The 21180-nt window shown below is 38.5% G+C and overlaps 1 protein-coding gene across 1 annotated transcript in view; it reads left to right on the top strand.

Moving 5' to 3' along the window:
* Window positions 1-21180, top strand: part of COL19A1 (collagen type XIX alpha 1 chain) — a 204223-nt gene that overhangs the window by 20798 nt on the left and 162245 nt on the right. The window contains exons 4-8 of the mRNA XM_019471129.1: window positions 11086-11209; window positions 11598-11873; window positions 13604-13684; window positions 15779-15904; window positions 16380-16442. Of these exons, the coding sequence (XP_019326674.1) occupies window positions 11086-11209; window positions 11598-11873; window positions 13604-13684; window positions 15779-15904; window positions 16380-16442 (670 nt within the window). The remainder of the gene's footprint in view (window positions 1-11085; window positions 11210-11597; window positions 11874-13603; window positions 13685-15778; window positions 15905-16379; window positions 16443-21180) is intronic.

Raw genomic sequence — 21180 nt, 5'->3', positions numbered from 1 at the left:
AAATAAAATGTTCATTGACTTATCCAAAGCTACCACTGCTTGAAGCCTCCTTTCAACACCTCTGTCTTGGGCCTAATGCAAGACCCCATCTCTCTTTACAAGCTTTTTTTGGTTTCTCTCCCAGCCCTTTAAAGGGAATACCTGGCCGTTTCCCAGCTGGGCCTGATAGTAACAGGGTTAACAAGTCACAGGTCCTTGGCCCATCCTGTTAAACATAGTTATGACTCAGCAGATAGCACTGCAATGTTGATATTTTTGAGCTTGATATATTTTAACCCCATTTAATCTGTAACTTACCAAACCTCTCATTATTGCAGAAAGTGAGAGATGCAGTCTGAGCTATATGTACTTTTTTTTTTAAACTTGACTTTAATTGGACAACTCATTTCTAAGTCCTGAGACTTCAGAAAAGTGATAATTTCCAGTTTCTGAAAATGCTATTAAGTCTTTCTGTGTGATGCAAATGAATTTTTTGATCTTTTATTTTCCATATTCATTCACTTAGAATCCATGAATGTTAACAGTTTTTACAGACTGTAAAAGAGCACATTATTTATCTAATTATCCTTCAGATTGTAAGCAGAACACCAGGCTTAAATATTCATAGACTAGTCGTGCTGTGTGTAGGGGGTGTTAAAGCAAAAGCATGTTCTCTCTCTGTAGCTTCACTCTTGCAGCTGACAGAGCTACTTATTTCAGGTCAGGCCTTGGCATCTGGTATCATTAACCTTCTTTCCTACTGCGATCTCTTCTGTTGGTAACTTAATCTTCACCACTTATACCTTCTTTTTTTGGGGAGATCTGCTGGAACCAAGATGGGTAGATATATCCATCTGTAACAGTGCTGTAGGCTGTAGTACCTTCAGTGTGGCCTGTGCCTTTCTGCTCAAGCACTTGTTAGCATGGCCTGCTTGTGACTTTAGCCTGGAATGAATTTATTTATAGGCAGTCCTGCATGCTGAAGAGGAGGAGGCAATTATCCAGGCAATTATTTGAGGAGGTTAGGAAAAAAGCATCCCTTAGTTTGGTTCAGCTGCACTCCATACAGCAGTCCTTCTAGCTCTCCCTTTCCGCTGCCAGCCATGCTATTATGTTCGCTGTGAGCACTCAGCATTTTCATAAGAGGGGTGCTGACCTGTGAGATGGTTTGCCTTTTACCATCAGCCAGGTTGTCTAGGACCTGGCAGAACAAACCAGGGAAGGAAGGGGAGAGCCTGTTCCAAGTGTAATCAACAGTTCACTTCGCTAGCACTTGTTCCATTGATTCATTGTAAAAAGCTACAAAAAGTTTGGGATGGGGGTTAGGGGATACTAAACAGGAAGAAATTGAGGGTTCTAAGGAAACAACACATTTAGGTTGGGTAGCACGATGTCATGCAAAAATACACAAGGTAGCTCTCACAAGACCAGCGTGAGAAGTAGGAGGGTGCGAATCTCTCAGCGCGCAGCTCTGCTGGAGCTGACTAGCCCTCCTGTGTACCAAACTAAAAAGACTATTCTGTTTCTGGAATCAGCTAGCGTCTCTAGATACCTGTACAAATGTCTGTACAGTGCTGATAAATTGGTGGTGAAAACCTCCGAGGAGAGATGGATGCTTAGATTTCTTCCTCCTCTAGAGAAGACGATATCAATATATAGGCCAAGAAACGCCATTCCTGATTTCCTCCCTCCTTTCCAAAGTATGAAGTGCATCGTCTGTCTTCAGACTGAATGATCATGGCCTCCAATAGACAAATCCTCTATTGTAGTCTGCATTTTCTTTGCTTTTTGAGACAACAGCAACCACTGAGATCTACAAATAATTAACACTGTACCACAGATCTTGCTTCAGGGTAGGAAACATGTAAAAATGCATGCAGAGCAATTTTCGCTGCCAGTTGACTTTCAGAGGTTACTGCAGTTATTTTTTTTCTCTAACATCTTCAGAGGGTTTCTTGATCAGCTGAATAACTCCATTCCACTGTAGATAATCATATTTAGTGTAAGAATTTAATATCTCATTGACTTCAGAGGCTGCCAAATAACAGACTACTTTAATAACTAGACCTGTTGTCTTTGTTCCATTTCTGGGAGCAAACTAGAAGGACCGTGTGAGTTACAGAGCTGCTCATAAAATGTCTAAATAAAGACATGGGTAGATGTTAAAAGAAGTATGTAAAGTTCCTTTAAAAGTATTTAAGTTCATATCCTCTTCTCTTGATGGTTGCCACACTTGAAGAAGAGTACTACAACTGGATTTTAGGACATTTAGCATAGCAAAGTGGCCTTGAGAGATTATGTAAAAATGCTAAAAAGCTTGATACAATTCTTGAATGACTTGAAGAAAACTTAAATCTCTGTCATTCTTTTAAGCACATCTTAGCTTTAAATTTTGAACAAAGATGGTAACTTAGGAGACAATCAGAAACCCACCGAAGAAACAGACAGATCATCACACTTCTCTGGATTCTGCCATTAATCTCCAAAGAGAAACTTTTGTTCAGTTTTTGCGGATTGCTTGTGAGAAATGTGTCAGACCCTGAGTAAGTTTCCTTATAGAGGCAATTGATTTACTAGTGTGGTTCTGAGTAAGGAAAAGCACTGAAGAATTCTGGGACGTTCATGCTGGACAGTAAGACCATGTTTGCATGTGTGCAGGGAGGTTTCATTCCCTACAGTGAATCACAGGAGTAGAAACTTGTGAGAAAAATGGGAATGGGAAGTGCGCATGTGTGTGATATTCTACATATAGCTACAGAAAGGAAAGGAGAATGAGGTATACATCTAGGAAGAGCATGATTCCTGACGGGAGGTGATGGGAATTCAAAAGAGATGGTTTTCTTCTGAGTTATTTTTATATTTTCAGTGTAGCTATGATAGGGAGATGGATGCTGGTACTGGAAGGAGCTCTTCCTAACTGACATTTTTAAATTTTGATATATAAGCAGATTTAGCATCTATGGAATGCGGAGAAATGCTCAATGAAAGGGCACTTGGTATGAGAAACATCACTGTATTCACAAGACTCTAAAACCAGTAGACTGAATGCGACTTCTTATTGTAATGTCCATGCGAGGAGGGGCAGATGGAACTGAAGGTATCAATTACTGATGCATCAGTATCTGCTACAGAGGTGTCACCTGACTGCCACAGCTACTGAAAATATATATGAGAAGAATCAGGTTGAAAAAACGGGCTGGGGCAACAGAGGCTAGTTTTGGTCACTTTGTGCCAATCAATGTTAGAAAGTCTCTGCATGTTTCTCAGTCAGTAAGTGATGCCAACACATGGAAAACCAATCTGGTTTGAGCAGCATGAGGGAGAGGGACACCAGAAGGTGTCATGCAATTGCATGATTAGGAGAAAGCAGATACGGAGGAAATGTTTTTCCCCTTTGTGAAAGAACTAGAGTTCCATGTTTTTATCATCTGTGTTCCCTGTCTCTCAGACACCGAAAGCGGTATGTTTGCATGTTCTTTGGTCATCTCCTAAGGAAAAGAAACAGTCTGAATGCAAGACCTGTATTTAGTGTAAGACCTGAGTGAATCATATAGATTGACTCCAGTCTTTCTGAATCGCAGGTAACCATGCATTAGATGTTGAGCTCAAAGAGGAACATCTCAATGCCTGTATACTGCAAAAGCCACCCACATCTTTCTAGTACCCTATACATTTCTTTTACTTGCTTTGTACATAAAAAGGCAGCTTACTGTTCTATATCCTTTGTCTGGATCCACTCTGTTGCATTGTGTTTTCTTGAGTCTATACCAGTGCAGGTGTGGGAGTTTGAGATTACTTTGAGTAAAGTTTTAGCTTGCTGAAGTAGTCAGGCTCTGGCTTTCTCTTCTTCCCTGACTCATCTTCCTTCACAATGTTCTCTGGTGGTATGGCTGTTGTTCTTTGCCACCCTGTGTGCCTCTACGTAGAAAGATGCTTACTACTGATTAAAGCAGTTTAATTTACTGTGCAACATTCAGGGTAAGGTGTGATATTTTGGAAGGGGAAACATGCTGTTTGTATACAGTATTTTATAATGCGATAGTCTTGCTAGTTTCTGAACCTGTTTTGTCATCTTTTTACATTATATTCATTATTAAAAAGGGGAGAGAAAGAGTGAATGACTGTGTGCCCAAATGACACGTTCTTGCTTTTAGTAGCCTTTGGTCTTTGCTAGGGTTATTTTTATTTTCCAGGTACAAGAAAAGTTCACTGATTGCTGTGAGACCTATTTGGTTCATAAAACAAATATCCGAGTTGAGCAAGGCAAGTGTATAATTGTATCCAAAGCGCTGAAAGTTGCCTTCCACAAGATAAGACTCCAAAAGCCTAAATGTTGACCTGAATTTTCTGAAAACTTTATTTGGTCTTTGCTAGGGTTATTTTTATTTTCCAGGTACAAGAAAAGTTCACTGATTGCTGTGAGACCTATTTGGTTCATAAAACAAATATCCGAGTTGAGCAAGGCAAGTGTATAATTGTATCCAAAGCGCTGAAAGTTGCCTTCCACAAGATAAGACTCCAAAAGCCTAAATGTTGACCTGAATTTTCTGAAAACTTTATCAGGCTGCAGAATTCTGCTTTGGAAAATGAGAAGAAAAATTGTTGCATTTCTAATGTCCATTATTATATGCTACTACTTTTAAGTCTTGTTCTTATTGCGCTGACTGATATTTTTCTTTTCCCCCAGAAAAGTTAAAATGCACAGAAATTGGCCAAACTTGGAAAGCAAATGTAGTTTTGTTAGCCTGATCTCTTTAAAATCAATGGAAGACTGGCCTTTGACTTCATTAGGGCCGGGAGTTCACCAATAATTCTTGTAAATAAGGATACTGAATACTGCTGGAAACCCTAGGAGAAAAGTACTCTGCACAGGCATAACAGTTTTGGTATTTCTATTTCTCCTTCAGCCAATCTTTTTTTAAATGCCCTTTAAAATTTTAATAGCAATAACATTGACTTTCACAAAAAAAAAATTCTAAACCACCTGTATATTAAAAGTGACAGCTAATCTATACCTGTTCAGTAAATGAAAGCAGAGGCATGCTGAAGTTTATGAAATATTAGGTAAATCCCTTTTCTCAATGTTAAAATAATTTTCAGCTTTGCTTTCAGCAATGCTTTTTCTGAGTGGGTTGAGCTGTCCCTAAGTAATTAATAACTCTTAAGCTGTCTGAATAGTTTCCCTTGAGTTGCATCATATAATGTGTCATATGAAAACAACTTGAGGCCTAATGTAACATGAAACTGTATAGTGCATCTTAATGTGATTTGAGGAAGATAGATGGGAAGGAAATTATTTCTTATTCTGAGTAACAAACAGCTGTTCTTAACTTTTATTTGAAAAGAATTTAAAATACCCTTTCTAGGCAGAGATTGGTAAATTGTTCTAGTTAGTTATTTCCCCTTCTCCCATTGTACCAGTCAAGTTAGGCAAAAACCGAGAATCAAAAATATAGAAATTTGATGTAGAAATATTGAGAATAATGTGGAGATTTTTTGTATTTGGTCACCTGAGTCTTACTTTTTTATTTTTAATGGATCTCAGTTTAAATCCCTTAGCAAACACGAAAAGGTTAAGATTTCAGTGTCTCTGTCAACGTAGTACTAAATAAATCATTACCCACCATAGGAAAGTTGTTTAAACTAACTCCTTGAGCTCAGGTCACCAAATTATTGTAACATTGTCATGTTACAAGTGACATATACCAGGTAATGGTATATGTCAGCTGGAAAAGATATGTCTTGCCATAAACTCTAAACATCTCTCACTTCACTCTCAGGAAATGTAAGTTGGCTCATCTTTCTCTTCTTGGAAGATATTCAGCAAGCTGGAGGCTTCATTGATACTTGTAAATACGGAAGTTTATCATATACTGTAGTGTATTCCCATTTGATATGGAACAATTAGAGTTCATAAGATTTAAAAATAGATGCTGCTTTTCCATTAGAGCTTTTTTTAAAAATAAAAACAAAAGGTAAATAAAGGATTTCCTTACTAAATTTGATATGGGTAACTCAATGCTGCTTTACAAAGATAGAACTAAAACTGTTTATAGCACAGTGAATACACAGTTAATTCATTCATAATTACTTCTTTTAGCATGGTGGCACTAGGAGAACCAGCTGGTATCTGCATTTCAGAAATTTTCAGATCTTTTTTGGAAACAAATGAATAAGCAAATATTTTGCCAAAAATCAGTCTATACTAGATCATTACAAAGAGTGGAAAGTATGCACAAATACAGTTGTAAAGTTCATGCAAAATTCCTGTAACTGCTCTTCTGGTAGCCTCATAATGTACAGTCTGTGCTGTGCTTGGGCCACAGCACCTGTTTTTAGGAAAAATTATGGCTACATTTAATTCAGTAAAAAACAGAATGCAACAAAAGCCTTTGCAACTCTGAGTATATATATACTTTGATAGAGTGGCACATAGTTGTTGCAGGAACGTCAGTGTGTATTATTAACATTCTGGATGCATCTGCCTGATGCTTCAACCTGTGGAACATTAAGAGATACCTGAATGTCTGGATTTGTAACGTATACGTGTACGATTTAAAACCTTGTGTGGTTAGGGATTTTCCTGCTTGTTATCTTTGGTCTCCTCAATCTGCCAGCTGGCGCCTCTGTAATTTACAGTACACCTCAATGCAGCAGGCTAGGGTGGTGTAAATTTAAGCCTGTGTATTCAGTTCATGTGCTTCAATTCCTGCTATTGTTTTCAGCAGTTTCCACCAAGGGTGTGCTTTGCTTTGAGAACACAGTGCTCCATTCATCAACTTTCATTTTTTATTATATACTACTGACAATATGGACAGAGGGAGAAAATCAAACTGTCTAAATTCCACCTAAAGTATAATTTAGTCAGACTTTGGGCGCCTGAGTCTCAGAGAATGATTCAAATTGCTTACTCTCAAGCACCACCTAACCCCTGGTGGCACCTAAAATGAATCATTTTGGACAACAGATTTCCCCTGGCGTCTGGGCATAAGTTCTAGGGAAGCTCAGAAGCACCCTGGCTTAAGCAGCTGGGCATGTAACTCCCACACAAGTTTCACAGTGACTCAAAGATGTCTGTAGAGATGCCTGAACGCTGCCTATGTCCCCAGAGGTGTCTAAGCCATTGACTGTGCTTAAATCGCACATAATAAGCTTGGACAGCATTGAATTCAACACAAACCACAGCAGTCATGAGCACTTTCAGTGTAGAAGAGGGAGAGAGGACCTTTTCAATAGCCTTAAAGGTTAGAGCCGTCTTCCAGGAAGGATGTCCTAAGCTAAGGAAGCTCAACAGGAATGGGAGAACTTGACTGTTGCACCACTGTTAAGGATATTTCCTGGTAGAGGAAAATCTCAGATTCATGTTTTTGCTCCCAAGTCTGATTATGTATTTTGGTTCAGACACTTTTGTCCAAAAAAGCATAAGCATCCCCTGGTTCAGAGACCAGATGCCAAGGATACCCTCATTTGCTTGTCTGTTCTAACTTGTAAGTTCTTTCTTGTTGTCTTTATAGGTGAATTTGCACACTTATTAATTGCTACCCATTATTTCTGTAATGTTAGGGCTTTCTTAAGACCTGCCATCTCTCTTACTGCTTTTGGCTTAGACACCATGGTGTACTACCCTAAATTAATGTTCTCTATATTTGTGCTTTACATCTGTAGACTTTGAGGTGAGCTTGGTACAGGTTTCCTTCATCCTTATTCTCTCTCTTTTTCCTATTGTTCTTTCCCTGTGCCACATGGAAGGGGTAAATACTCTGTGAGGAAGTACTTGTTGAGCTGTGGACACATGGAACAACTTACTTCTGTATTTTTCATTAACATTTAATGCTGCTGCCTTACTGTTTTCACCCTGCACATGATGTCTCATTAGTTTTTAAATGTTGGTAGATGCGATCAGGTGAAACAGTATAATAAACATTCAAAGAACTTCTGAATTTCAAATTCAGTATTCTGCAAAATTTTGTATTGGCTTTTCTCATGTTCTGATATGAGGTTTTATGTTCATGTTTCTGTTCAGGCTTCCCCCCCCCCCCACCATGAAATTTCATTATATATTTATTGTTTAAAACACGTACATACTTTGCCTATTTCTGAGCAGTTTTTAACTGAGCTTTACAGAGTAGAAGATAACACAGTAGTAATACTTAAATCCTGCTGTAGTATCTTACTGATTGCCTGTACCTAAGTCACTTCAATGCTAGATGCATGCTTTTTATTCTATTACGTTCACTTGAAGCCATTCAGGGAGCAAGAGCATAGGGGAAATTGTATAGTAGTAGATAGTATGCTAGTTTTCTGAGTATTTTATCCCTTCATTTTTTTCCTTTTAGCATTCACCATCTGGCTGGAAGGACTGAGTGTTAAGTGTATACTTTAAAGCATCTGTTAATGACTTTTTGATCGCCAAGGAATGTTCATATAGTTACACAATGAGAACTCTTCTCAGAATAAAGATATTGCTTCTGTTAAGTTATGTCTTTGGTATACAGTAGTTGTATACCAAATTTGTGCTGTTTGTTGGCCAGATACTGGAACAAGTTTCCCAGAGGGTTGTGAAATAATCTCCATTCTTGGAGACTTTCAAAACTCAGCTGGACAGGACTTAGAGTAACCTGATACAATTTTCAGGTTGGCCCTGCTTTGAGCAGGGGGTTAGATCCATTGGCCTCCAGAGGTACCTTCCTACCTAAATTATTTTGTGAATCTAATTGAATTTATCCTTGGTCCAATTCTACTTAAATCTTACCTCTTTTGTTGTTTTCACTGAAATCAGTATAATGCCCTTAGGAATTAATTTGACCTTGTCTGCTTTTCTTGTTTCTCCCAATACAGTTTCTCTGTCAGTTCAAAGGTGAGAGAAGCTAGAGTGAACTCCTGCCCTTTTTCATAATGCTGGCCCATACCTTAAGTCTTGTCCTGTTTCCCAAATGGTTTGATAAACAGCTAAGGAAGATAATTTTATATCATGTGCACTCACATGCAACCAAATTTTTTTGAGAAAATTCCAAAAGAAACACTTAAAATTTTAGAAGACTAATACTGTCATTCATTTAGATAGCTCTTAAAGTGTCAAGGAGGCTTACAGTAAAAAGCAACAATGGGGGGGGGAAGAAAAACGTGCTCCATGTTTACTGGAATACCCACCATGTCCAGAAACTACTTCCATTTGTTTTGCAGACATATCATACCAATCATGGTTTCCCTTCCTTTAATTTGATGAAGACTTCTGATCATTTCCCTTCCACAGTTGTCTGCCCTTTGCCCATTAATGTAAACTCCCCTGTGTCTCCCAATATGGAACTTAGCTGGGAAAGTTAATTGATTTTGGAGAGCTAATCAGATGCTCCCACAGCCAGATATCCTGTCTAGTTTACAGCTGTAAACCTGAGATGCCATCTCCTTAGCTTGCCTGGGGTGCTGTAAACCATAGGGCTGAGTCCCAATGTCCAGATTACTGTTCTGCAGAGATGCACTCATGTATTACTGGTGCCCAATGAAGGTATTTTCTTTACAAATCATAAACGTATTCTTTATTCTATAATTAAAATACAGAGTACTATGAAATCTAGATCTACGTCCTGCAAAGCCTATTCACTTTTGCCTTGCCTTTTGACATTGAAACATCTATCGCTGTACAACAGAGCATATGGGTCCACTAACAATGTGGGAGAGCAGCCAATTTGGTCCTGGGATAAAACAGGAATCAGCTGTGGGAAATAAGCCAAAGAAGCGTGATTCCCACATAAGGGCCTCAAATAGGTGTTAGTCCATAAAGAAGCTCTTTGGCAGGATTTAGAGCAGGCTTCTCTACACAGAAGGCATTTTTCCTGAGATCCTAAGTTAACTGAAGTGCACCGATTTCCAGGAGGGTTGTGGAGTTATTGTCTTGTCAGCTGGTGCTTTCCTCTTTTCTTTTTTTTCCCTTTTGTTTTCTTTTGGTTTTCGGTTTTTTAAATAAAGCCTTTATAGCACATTACTGTGTAATTATAACCCCATTTGTAGTTTTTTAGAACTAAACCATTTATTTCACATGATTGTGGGAAGAAAAACGGAGGAAATTTTTCTGCTGCGTGGGGCCCTCAGGTTTCCTCTGCTCTGATCCAGGGGATGCCTTTTGCAATGTGGCTACTTGGGCAATCCTGACAGTTTTCAGCAAACAGCAGTGTTAACACTTTAGCTACTTGTGTGTTGTGTAGTGTTTGCATCTGTGGTTTTTATTTGTCTCACCTCTGTCTTAGAAAAGAAATAATTTGAAATGCAGAAGGTTCAAAAAAAAAAAAAAGGTGATTGCACCATCCTAATTTGTTTAGCACAGAATTAGTATATATTTAATGATTACCAAAGTCTGTAGAGTTGAGTTGCAGACTAATTTCATTTTTTCTGAATACAAACTTTTCAAGTAGTTCGTAGAATTGGTGTTGTACTGCTTTCTGTGATATAGGTAGCAAGTCAGACTTCTTTTTAGAGGCGTCAATATATCTTAGGAAAGAAAGGAATAACAAAATCAAACAACAGCAAGTCATTCATTCAGAAATGCATTCCTTATTTTTGTTCAAGCCTGCTAAAGTCCAGCTGTTCTGATACTCAAGATGTCCGAGTCATTGCCCGTGGAGGTCACTGGATTGAACCCCCTGCTCAAAGCAGGACCAACTTGAAACTCAGATGAGGTTATTATGAGCCCTGTCCAGCTGTGTTTTGAAAGTATCCAAGGATGGGGTTTATTCCACAAATCGTCTGGTAAACTTGTTCCAGTATCCCAAGCGATAAATTGGGAAAAGCAGTATTTTAAAATACATTTATGTGTGGCATTCACTTTGCAGCAGTTCTTTTAAGACTCCTGTTTATAGTAATCACAGATTTTAAAAAAATTAGAATAAAAAATTTATTAGCACAATCTTCAGCCATTTATTCTTATAAATAGACTGAATTGTACTTTTGAGAAGAGGCACTTCTGAATGCTGAAGCTTGTGAATTCGTATGAGTGTGAGTGAGCGTTTGGGTCCTTGTTTTCACCACGTATTATTTCTGTTCATTCCTTTAAAGCAGTGTTTGTGTGTATAAGAATAATAAGAAATCTTTTTTTCCTCCCTCCTATTGTAGGCAAGTTTTTCCAAATGGGCTTCCTGAAGAATACTCTCTAGTTGCTACGTTCCGTGTACGGCGAAATACCAAGAAAGAGCGTTGGTATATATGGCAAGTTTTAAATCAGTATGACACACCTGAGGTTAGAGTTGTCTTTGATTTATTTTTTTCATTAAGTTTCTTTTTTTTCCCATGTAATATAGTAAATATAACTTAGTGGAGGTTTCACCACTGGATTTAGCTACAGTTTATATGGAATAGACAGACTGCTCTGAAAGAATTGATGATTTAGTATAGGAATGACAGAAATTTAACAAAATGAATTGAGTTAAGACTGCAAACTAGGATAAGAAGGCATGTTATGATTTATAGCTGATACGTATTTACAAAGTTACACAGAAGAATGCTTCATAACATAATTCTTATGCAATCTATGTAGTTGAAGTATTTTTATTATATGTAGTTTATATATGTGTTTGTATACTCATAACTTTTAAATGACCACTTCTTTTATTTTATTTTGCTTTCAGATCTCCGTCCTTCTGGATGGTACAAAAAAGGTTGTGGAGTATATGACCAAATCTGCTCAGGGAAATATACTGCATTACACTTTTAAGAATCGAGAGATTTATCCATTGTTTGATCGGCAGTGGCATAAGCTTGGTATTAGTGTGCAGTCGGGGATCATTTCCCTCTATTTGGATTGTAATTTAATTGAAAGAAAGCAGACTGATGAAAAATTCACCATTGACTTGCAGGGAAGGACTCTGATTGCTTCTCGTGCTGCAGATGATAAGCCCGTAGATGTGAGTAGTATGAAAGGAAAACCAGATAACTTGAAATCATATTTTAGCCACGCTTTTACTAACACCATTGTAAAGAATTATGTAGATAAAAGGTTCAAAGATGGTTATTAATTTTGAGTGTGTATTCTTAATTTGAAGTCCTTAAGTCTTTTTCTCTAAACAATATTCAGTGCTGTAGCATCTGCTAAGGCAAACCTTCTGTTACCAAAGTAACTACAAAAATTCAGTCCTGGTTTCGGGAGTCTGTTTTTCTGTATTTGCTCTGGAGTAAGAGCCACGTAGTTACCGTAGACATATTGTTACTGCATTTAGAGATAATTTCCAGTGGTAATTTTTTTCTTTCAATTTTTATGAGATATATTTACAAGTTTGTATCAGTCATCTGTTACAGTTTGTCTCTCTTTGATAAAGGGGAGACACAGAAAAATTAAGGATTACCTCTGTATCAAGACCGTATCACATTCCAGGGTAATTCAGCTATGCAGACGTAGGGGCACGTTGTTCATAGTTGTCACTCCCTTCTCCAAATGGGAGGGATTAGGAAGTGGCTGGAGGTGTGTTTCCTGCAGCCTTTGGTGCAAGAGTTACCCAAGGCAACCCCATAATATTCTGGGCTGTGTTCTGTCCCAGAGATGCTCTCCTCTGTTTCCTCGTGCAAAGAGCTCACAGCAAGTAGTTTGAAAGCTCCAGGAAATGTCAGTTTAAGTACGCTGACATCCAGTTACCAGGTTTAAAGCACCCGGCTTGGAGTTTATAGTGACCGTCTGAAAGTTTCAGCTATGTTATGTACGCTATACAGTTCCAGATGAAAATAGCACATTGTAACTGCAAGCTAGCATTGTGGGAGGAATCAGTCCTCTGAGGCGTTAAACACTTTGGCCTGGACTCAGAGCACTTATTTCATGGGGCCAAGCTCATGCTTCACTTCCTAAGACTGAATTCAACTTTATTTGAAATGCATGTACCATCTCCTCATTTCCAAGTAGCACCCAGGAGAGATCCTTTTTATCTTGTGTTGGTTGCATGGCACAGGCTGGATAATTCTGAGTGGAAGTTGTCAATTGGGATTTCCACGCTTGCAGGAAAACATTATGGGCATAAAGCTGATGAAGACAGAGCGGATCCTGTGCCAACAGTCACTCTTCTCAATACCAAGTGCAAGGGAGAGAATAAGAGGGTACAAAACAGATGCAGAAAGAGGCATACGAGGGCAGGATTAGCTAGTTAAAATTAGATGCTGTTCATCTCACCAATCCACCAAAATCTCTGAAACAGAAGCTTTATGTACAGAACTTGTGATTTTTGCGTTTCAGGTGATTTAGTGGCAAGGTCCAGGCAAAGGTCTGTCCAAAGTGATAGAAGATGTATGTGAAAGAGAGCTTATCAAACCTTTACTCTAGTTCACTGCAGGAGAAAATTACGTTCCTGAAAAGAAGGTTTGCCGAGGATGTCTAGAGGGCTAAAATGCCTATGTAGCATAGCAAGAGCAAAGGGATGTAACTTACATGAAGATAAATTAAATCTAAAATGTGATTTACATCAAAGTAATAGACTGCATAATTTGTTACTTAGGTGAGGAGCTGTGTAATTGTTTTGGATTTGTCTCTTTCCAGCATTGCAGAAATATGCAGTGTTTCAGAGAGAAAGTTTATTATGCAAGATAAGAAAATGCATGCCATAACGCATGATTTTTTACATCTCATATTAATCTCTGTTTTATTTCTTAATAGATTGAACTTCACCGCATAACAGTTTATTGTAATCCAAATCTTGCAACAGAAGATACGTGTTGTGAAATATCTGCAGACCTGGTAAGTTATTTGTTAAAATGCCAATGTTAATACAAAAGAAATCGCTTCATTGTTTCTTACTAAAGAATTGTAAAGAAATTTCAATAGAAGTGTTAGATTAATTACCTCCTAAAAATGAATCCTGTATCTGGAGTCATGGTAAGTTGTTTTTTGCTGCCTAACTAAATAGCACAGAGGAACTTCAGTAAAAGGCACTAGGTGCTGCTAGTGCTTTTTAAATGCATTTCTTAACGTTGATTAATATCTAATTAGTAACTGAGGAAGTCTCAGAGAGTAGGAAACAAATCACTGCAATGACCTGAGGATGGCTTCAAATAACAGAGGCCATTTCAATAACAGTTGCATCTAGTGAAGCATTACAGATGATAAACAAAGCCCATGAAAGAGTCTGCATGACAGTGGAAGGGAAGAAAAATAGGAAGGTGTTGAGGGTGTTTCCCTTGTTTCAATATGCTAACGTGGAGGAATTGGTGTTTCATAATTGGCAAATACTTTCTTCTTTATAACACATGTGCTGAGATGTACATATTGTTTAACATAAGGGAGAACATTGATTTCGTTTAGAGAGTTCACTTTTCCCTTTTGTTTTGATAAAATCAGTGTAAACTGGAAGACACTAGAACTATAGAAATGCTTGAAGTTGCGGATGTGATTGTTTTGCTGAATCAAGTCCATTTTGGGGAAAAAAAAAAAAAAAGAAAGAAAGATCTCAGAAAGAAAAGACGTTAAAATATTGGTCCGCTAGTTATGAATAGTCTGTAAGAGCAGGCTCCTCTGAGGTAGCGGGCAGTACCATCACCACCCAGCCTGCGGTCAGCAAAAAAAACCCGGAGCGTGCAGAAGGACTAATTGATTCCATCTACAAAGAGATGGGAGAAAAGGGTACCTGGAATAGAGGGATAAAGCTGCCCAAGAACAGAGGAGCAGAAGACTTTGTGGGAACTGACAACTGAGAGGTGCTCAGAAGCATGGAAAAGGCTGGATCTAATTTATCAAGGGAAATTTCAGTTTTAAATAATTTATTGTTCAAATATATTTCAAAATATATACCTGTGCAGGCTTTCTCTTGAATGCTACAAGCTCACATCTAAGTGAAATTAATGGATTTTTTTTCTGTAGGTTCCACTTTGTGCATGGAAATACATTTTATTTAGCAGGTATGACACAGTAGCAAAAAATTAAAAACAAAACAAACCCTAGTTATATATGAACACAAAAAGATCAAGGATAGGCTTTATTAATAGTATCTTAAACATTCATTCAGCTATATAGCTAAAAGCACCATCAGTTTCATTTGTATGTCTTACGTTGAAGACGTAAAATATGGTGGACTACTTGTTAATGACTTTCATATTGAAACCAGCATTACGTTTTCTGATTTATTTTTTCATGACTTCCTTACCAAGCATAAGGGCTGCATTTTCAGTAATTTAACAAAGGAATTTATCCTTGGATACAAATTTCTACACTAAGCTGTAAATCATGTGGGAATTACTTTGACGGAAGGCTCGCAGGAGACGTCATGACATCTTAATGAGAGCTTCTGAAATGTATCAGGTTCTGTTGACTTGTTCTGTAGCATATCTTCAGGTTGGCTCAGCTCTCATGAGTTACAGTAGGTGAATATTGGCTTCAGGGCTTTCTGTTTGTTTCCAAACTGTGCATGCCCAAAGTATTTCATTACAAAAAGATGACAGAATTTTCCCTCATGCTCACTCTGACATTTTGCATTTCAGGTCGGGGGGTGGAGGACGGGATGAGACTGAGAAGTACCCTCTTTTTTTTCCCATGGGCATTTTCTGCTTCACTGCTTCTAATTTTGGGAGACTTTATTCCTCTGTCTGGGCTCTTCTGGCAGATAGAAGTAGGACAGTCAGATCAGTTTTAACTGGCATTGATTTTAATACAGAAGGATCACAATGTCTAGACTTCATTTTACTCCAGCTTTTTCCACTGTTTAGCAATTGTTGTGACTTCTCTGTAATATGGTGTGTACAGGAGTATTAAAACAGAAAGTAACTTAAAAATAGTGTTTGGATAGTATTTATCTATTAACCAAAGTGGACCAAAAATCAGAAAATCTTTTTATTTTAGTGCCCACGTGAGGAGAGGTTGCATGCTACGACTTCGTCACCAGTCACTGTTCATGCCAGCAAAATATACACGCTTCCAGGAATGCAGCAAGAATCTAGAGAGAGATGCCACTGCTTTTCAAATAAAGTATGAGGTTTTCCTATTGCTTTTTAGTGCATCATGCTGTTTAATCCTGCTAGGTATTAAAAAAAAAAAAAAAAAAGGTTGATTTTTGGGGTTTTTTGTAGTTATGAAAAAATATCATACCGGTTTATAGTGTTGTAATGTACTTACGTTGTATTTCCCAGGTAAGAAATAGTATATTTTAGATTTTGTTAATTTAAAGTTAGAGGTCTGTAAGGTTTAGTTGTTTGAATACACGCCAAAAAGAAATCCATGGTAAAAATAAGAATTATATTTAGTGTAAATGTTTTTACTTGAGAATAAATTATTTTCCACATAATGCTTTTTTTTTTTAAAAGAAAAACCTTCTCCTGGATGTTGCGCTATATTTATTCCGAGTCATTTGCTTTGTTAGGCTTTTGTGGTAAAGACAAGGTAAAAAAACCAAATACATATTTTAGATCTGCTTTGTTGATTTTTTTATTTCTTTTAAAATCAGGGAGAAGCAGGATTGCCAGGAGTAGCTGGTTTGCCAGGCCAGAAAGGAGATAAAGGTGAAAAGGTAAAATATCAGTTGAAATCTCTTTCAAATCTTTATCTTTGGCTTATCTTTCTTAAACAGAAACTTTATCGATCTTGTTATTCCTTAAAGGAATCTCCCTGTACTGTACACAGGTTAAATCCTATATCAGTCAGTCTCTGGTTCTGTGCATGGGCTTCTCGCCAGGCAGCCTACAGCTGTCTCACTTTGGAGTCCCCTCATCAACTCCATGGAACACAGTTTACCTGCCTGGGAAGAACATGCCTACCCAACCCTGTGTCAGCATGTCCTATTGCCCGTTCCCCTTGTCCAAAAAAAGAAAAGTTGTGTATGTCGTCTGTAACAAGGATTTTCCCATACCTTGTGTGTACGTCACTGCTGATGGACAGAATCCTGTGCGGTGGATTCATCCTTGCAGTCATCAGTAGGAAGGTATGAATTCACTCGTATGACCTCAGTACTGTACATTCTTAGACATCACTCTTACCTGAAATTTTCTTAATTTTGAAGAGAGAGGGACCTGACATTGGCAAGCCCCAGGACAGGCCAGTCAGTGCTCCTTTCCTTGGGCTTATTCTATATTTTTGTTCTGTAATGCTTACCATGACATTTCTGTGTTATTTAGGTTGGGGGTTTCCTAATAATAAAGGTCAGTATATCAGATGTTTTCCCTTTGCACTCCATTCCCTAAATTTGGTTGGAGGATGCTGGATTAGGACATCTCTGGGAATGTGGTTTTCTTGTGCTAATAGAGGGGGCAACTTGAATAAACTATTGTAAATCAGCCAGAAAGACAGTGGATATGAATTCTTAGTTCAGGGGATGCAGTGTGAGGAAGATACCTGGAATGTCCTAATCCAGAGGTTAGGATGGAGGTGTCCTAACCCAGCATCCTCCCTCACAGCACACTGTTTAATATGTGATCTGAAATAGTTTGTGAAGACAGCCAGCGCTGTTCCTAGGACTGCAGTACCTGGCTGAAATGGGTCCAGTTCTTAGAGGGCTTATCTACAGTCGGCTGAAATTAAGTAAATTCCTTGATAGTGTCTTCCCCCCGCAACTCCTCCACTCCAATATATCTTTCACTTTTGATACTAGCTGTATCTCTTTCCTAGGTGGAAAAAAAGTTCAAGCACGTTAGTTTCTATAGCCCAGCTGAACCTAGAGGGATTGCTGGCAGTTTCCAAATTTAATCATGAATTTTTGTTGATACCAGGTCTGAGTATATAGAACAATTGTCAGTGTTAGGGTTAGCCTATGTTACCAACATAGGGAGTTTCCTAGCATTTATTTGGGAAACTGCTCTTCTGCTCCTGACGTGATCCATTTAGACTATTTCTGCTACTAAGATGAGAAAAGAGACTTCAGAAGTCTAATTTTTTTTACCATTCCATTCTGTCTCACAGCCAATTAGCAATATTTACCATGCTAAGCATAGTACCTCTAAATAAAGCATATGGATGCCTGTGGTCACCTCCAGTTCTGTTCTCCTGTTTGTTTTACAAAGAAACCCTCATTGCATTGATTCAGAAACCATCCAACAGTTGTAGAATCATTAAGGTTGGAAAAGACCTCTAAGATCATCGAGTCCAACTGTCAACCCAACAACACCATGCCCACTAAACCATGTCCCTAAGCGCCTCATCTACACGTCTTTTAAATACCTCCAGGGATGGTGACTCAACCACTTTCCTGGGCAGCCTGTTCCAATGTTTCACCACTCTTTCAGTAAAGACATTTTTCCTCACGTCCAATCTCAACCTCCCCTGGCGCAACTTGAGGCCATTTCCTCTCGTCCTATCGCTTGTTACTTGGGAGAAAAGACCGACACCCACCTCACTACAACCTCCTTTCAGGTAGTTGTAGAGAGCGATGAGGTCTCCCCTCAGCCTCCTTTTCTCCAGGCTAAACAACCCCAGTTCCCTCAGCCGCTCCTCATAAGACTTGTTCTCCAGACCCTTCACCAGCTTCGTTGCCCTTCTCTGGACACGCTCCAGCACCTCAACGTCCTTCCTGTAGTGAGGGGCCCAAAACTGAACACAGTCAATGAACACTTTCAGCTTCTATGCATCACTGATAGCAAATTGCATGAGGCCAGGTCTGACATGGTTGGTAATTACGAAGTACAAAATTTTTTTTTTTAGATGTAAAATTGAAAATCGTTAAGCTTGAGATTCATGAAAAATAAACCTTTCAAGATTTATACAAATAGGTATTTTGTTTGATGGTGGCCTACTACCTGTAAGTCCAAATTTGATCAGCCACTCTGATACTTCACTGAATATTTAGAGCCTCAGCAGGATTATGTGCATCCAGCAGCCTAGCCTAATGATAGTAAATTGACATTTGTGAATGTCAATTCACAAAATTCAGTGGATCCGCAGGTTAAAGTCAGAGGTAGTACAGCAAACAGCTAGAAAGCTGCTTAATTTGAACCTTCCTTATAATTGACCAGTACTTGCTACTTCCTAGCTATGGGGTGGGGTTTTTTTGTTTTTGTTTGGGGATGAGTGGAGGGCACATTACTGCTGTGATTAAAAGGATGGTCTCACTGTTGATCTTCGGGAGCAAACGAATGCTGCCTTGAATAGTGCCTAACATGATGGAGTTGAATGCCACACTCTCTGAGGCTTTAGTACCATTTTTTCTTCACCTCTGCATTTGTGCAAGTTTTCAGTAACACTTGCTCTCAATAATGGCCTTGTTACATCAATAATTAGAGATGGAGGGGCAGCAAGACCCCAGACCATTCCAGACATGCAGGGTACATGATTTATTGCCAGATTATGTAAAGGAGAGTAACAGACTGTGGTTGGATGTTTCGTAATATGTTATACATGAAATAGGCAGCTTCTTGATGACTTTGCTGGCCAGTCACAAAAAACAGGATTTCTGTTAAGTTGTCTGATGGTTCTTCAGCTTATGTTTCCCACTTTGCTTGTGCTTAGCTCCTCATTTTATTGTTTTCTTTTGCTTCTAAATCATATTATTATTAGCATCCAACTAACTATATTTAAATGTCCTTGCCATGGCAGCATCCAAGTGAAAACAAGTTAATGTTAATTTTTTAGCTTCTTTCCTAGGAAATTTTCGAATCTGTTGATACTATGTCTTGTTCAGCACAACATTCCTTATCCTTTTATTTTACATTGTCTCGTTCCAAATTCCCATCTGCTGTAATTAATTGTATGACTGAATTTACATGTCTTTTTGTTGCTATGGGATTGGGAGGAGTCTCTACATACACAAATTGGTGTTAGGCTGTATTCAAGCTCCCCAAAAGTGCCCTTCTCTTCAGCCTAACATAGTTGTTCCCTAAGATCAGACTCTGTTTTGCCTGTTCAGGAATATCTAAGCTATCACCAGTACAAAGCATGGAACTTGATAATCCATTTTTAGGCATTTTGAATTTAATTATTAGCCTGTTTCCACTTAATTCCTGTACACTTGACAGTACTCTTGGCAGTCCTGTACTCTTGGCTCATCTTAGTACCTCTGAGTCTGAGCCAAAGTCCAAAGTGTATTGTGGGCCCAAATGACTAAAGTGCCGTATTTTCATTGGAACAAGCATTCATGCAAATGATGCATCTCTGGCAATCTGTCCATCTGAATGTACAGGAGCATCACTGATCAAAATGATTCCATTTGTATGAATGACCTTCCTATTTGTATGCCTGGCCTTCCATTATGGCTTTGTGAGGACATTATGAGGACAGTTCTTCACTCAACTATCGAGTATTAACTCTGGTGCTTCAGGGGTAAAGAAGCTGCTCAGTTTCAAGACTGTCTCCCTTCTTGAATGACCAGGTTGCTCAGTTTGGTACCATACACCCCTTACTGTGTAGCAAAAAATGCCTGAAGGGCAGTAGTCCCTGGCCCTTTTGTTTCCTGTGCAAGCTTGGATCCAGGGATGTTTGCTCGGCGGGATTTTATTTGCTGAGGGATCAGCTTCTGCAGCTATCTGCAGCAAGGGACAACCTCCTGTTCTTTAACATCTGAATAATTAAGACTCAAAAAGTCACCAGGGCGAATTTTGCTGCTTACTGATCTCTGCCCTTGAAACACACTTTTTGGACTGCCTGATAGCTTTTTTTCCCACTGGACAAAAACTGAGAGGAAGCAGCAGTGAAGTGTACAATTTAGGTTACACCTGAATAATATACCGTATTACTCTCACGGTAGCTTGATTCTTAGCACAGTGTATTTCACAAGTTTCAAGTGGTCACAAGTCAGGTGGAAGTCTTCTGTGATTTAACACATTTTGATATCTGTTCTGTAGAGCTAGGTTTCCTCTTCTGCTGAGCTGAGTGAGAAATTTACAGTGTTTTCTGTCTTGGAAGCAATTTCTACTACTTCAGCATGGTATATAGCTACTCAGACTCTTACAAATATATTCATTGTTAGCACATGTCTTTTGGTCATGATGTGAAGGTCCTGTTTTGTCCTCAATATGTAGAAATTCTTCAGAAAGACAGTAATTGCAATGATTACATATATACTGAATATACAAACTAATTTTCTCTATCAAAGAGGCTAAAAAAAGTAATTGTATGTTATCTTTTTTATTTTTATTTCTTTTAAGCAAACTTAGTGCCCACGAAAGATTTTAATTGAAATCCAAAGAGAACTAAATATTTTGATATATAATATTAAACCATTCCAAGCTGTGTTAATGGGTCATTGGTTAATGCTGTAAGTAGAGCAGGGAGTAAAAAGCCAGAGGCAGAGTGCTTTCAAACATGAAGGTGCCTGTTGATGC

This window comes from Aptenodytes forsteri, unplaced genomic scaffold (genome assembly GCF_000699145.1).
Source record: "Aptenodytes forsteri isolate BGI_AS27 unplaced genomic scaffold, ASM69914v1 Scaffold256, whole genome shotgun sequence".
NCBI lineage: Eukaryota > Metazoa > Chordata > Aves > Sphenisciformes > Spheniscidae > Aptenodytes > Aptenodytes forsteri.
Note: the sequence above shows the minus strand (reverse complement) of the source record. Positions and strands in the feature narration are given on the sequence as shown.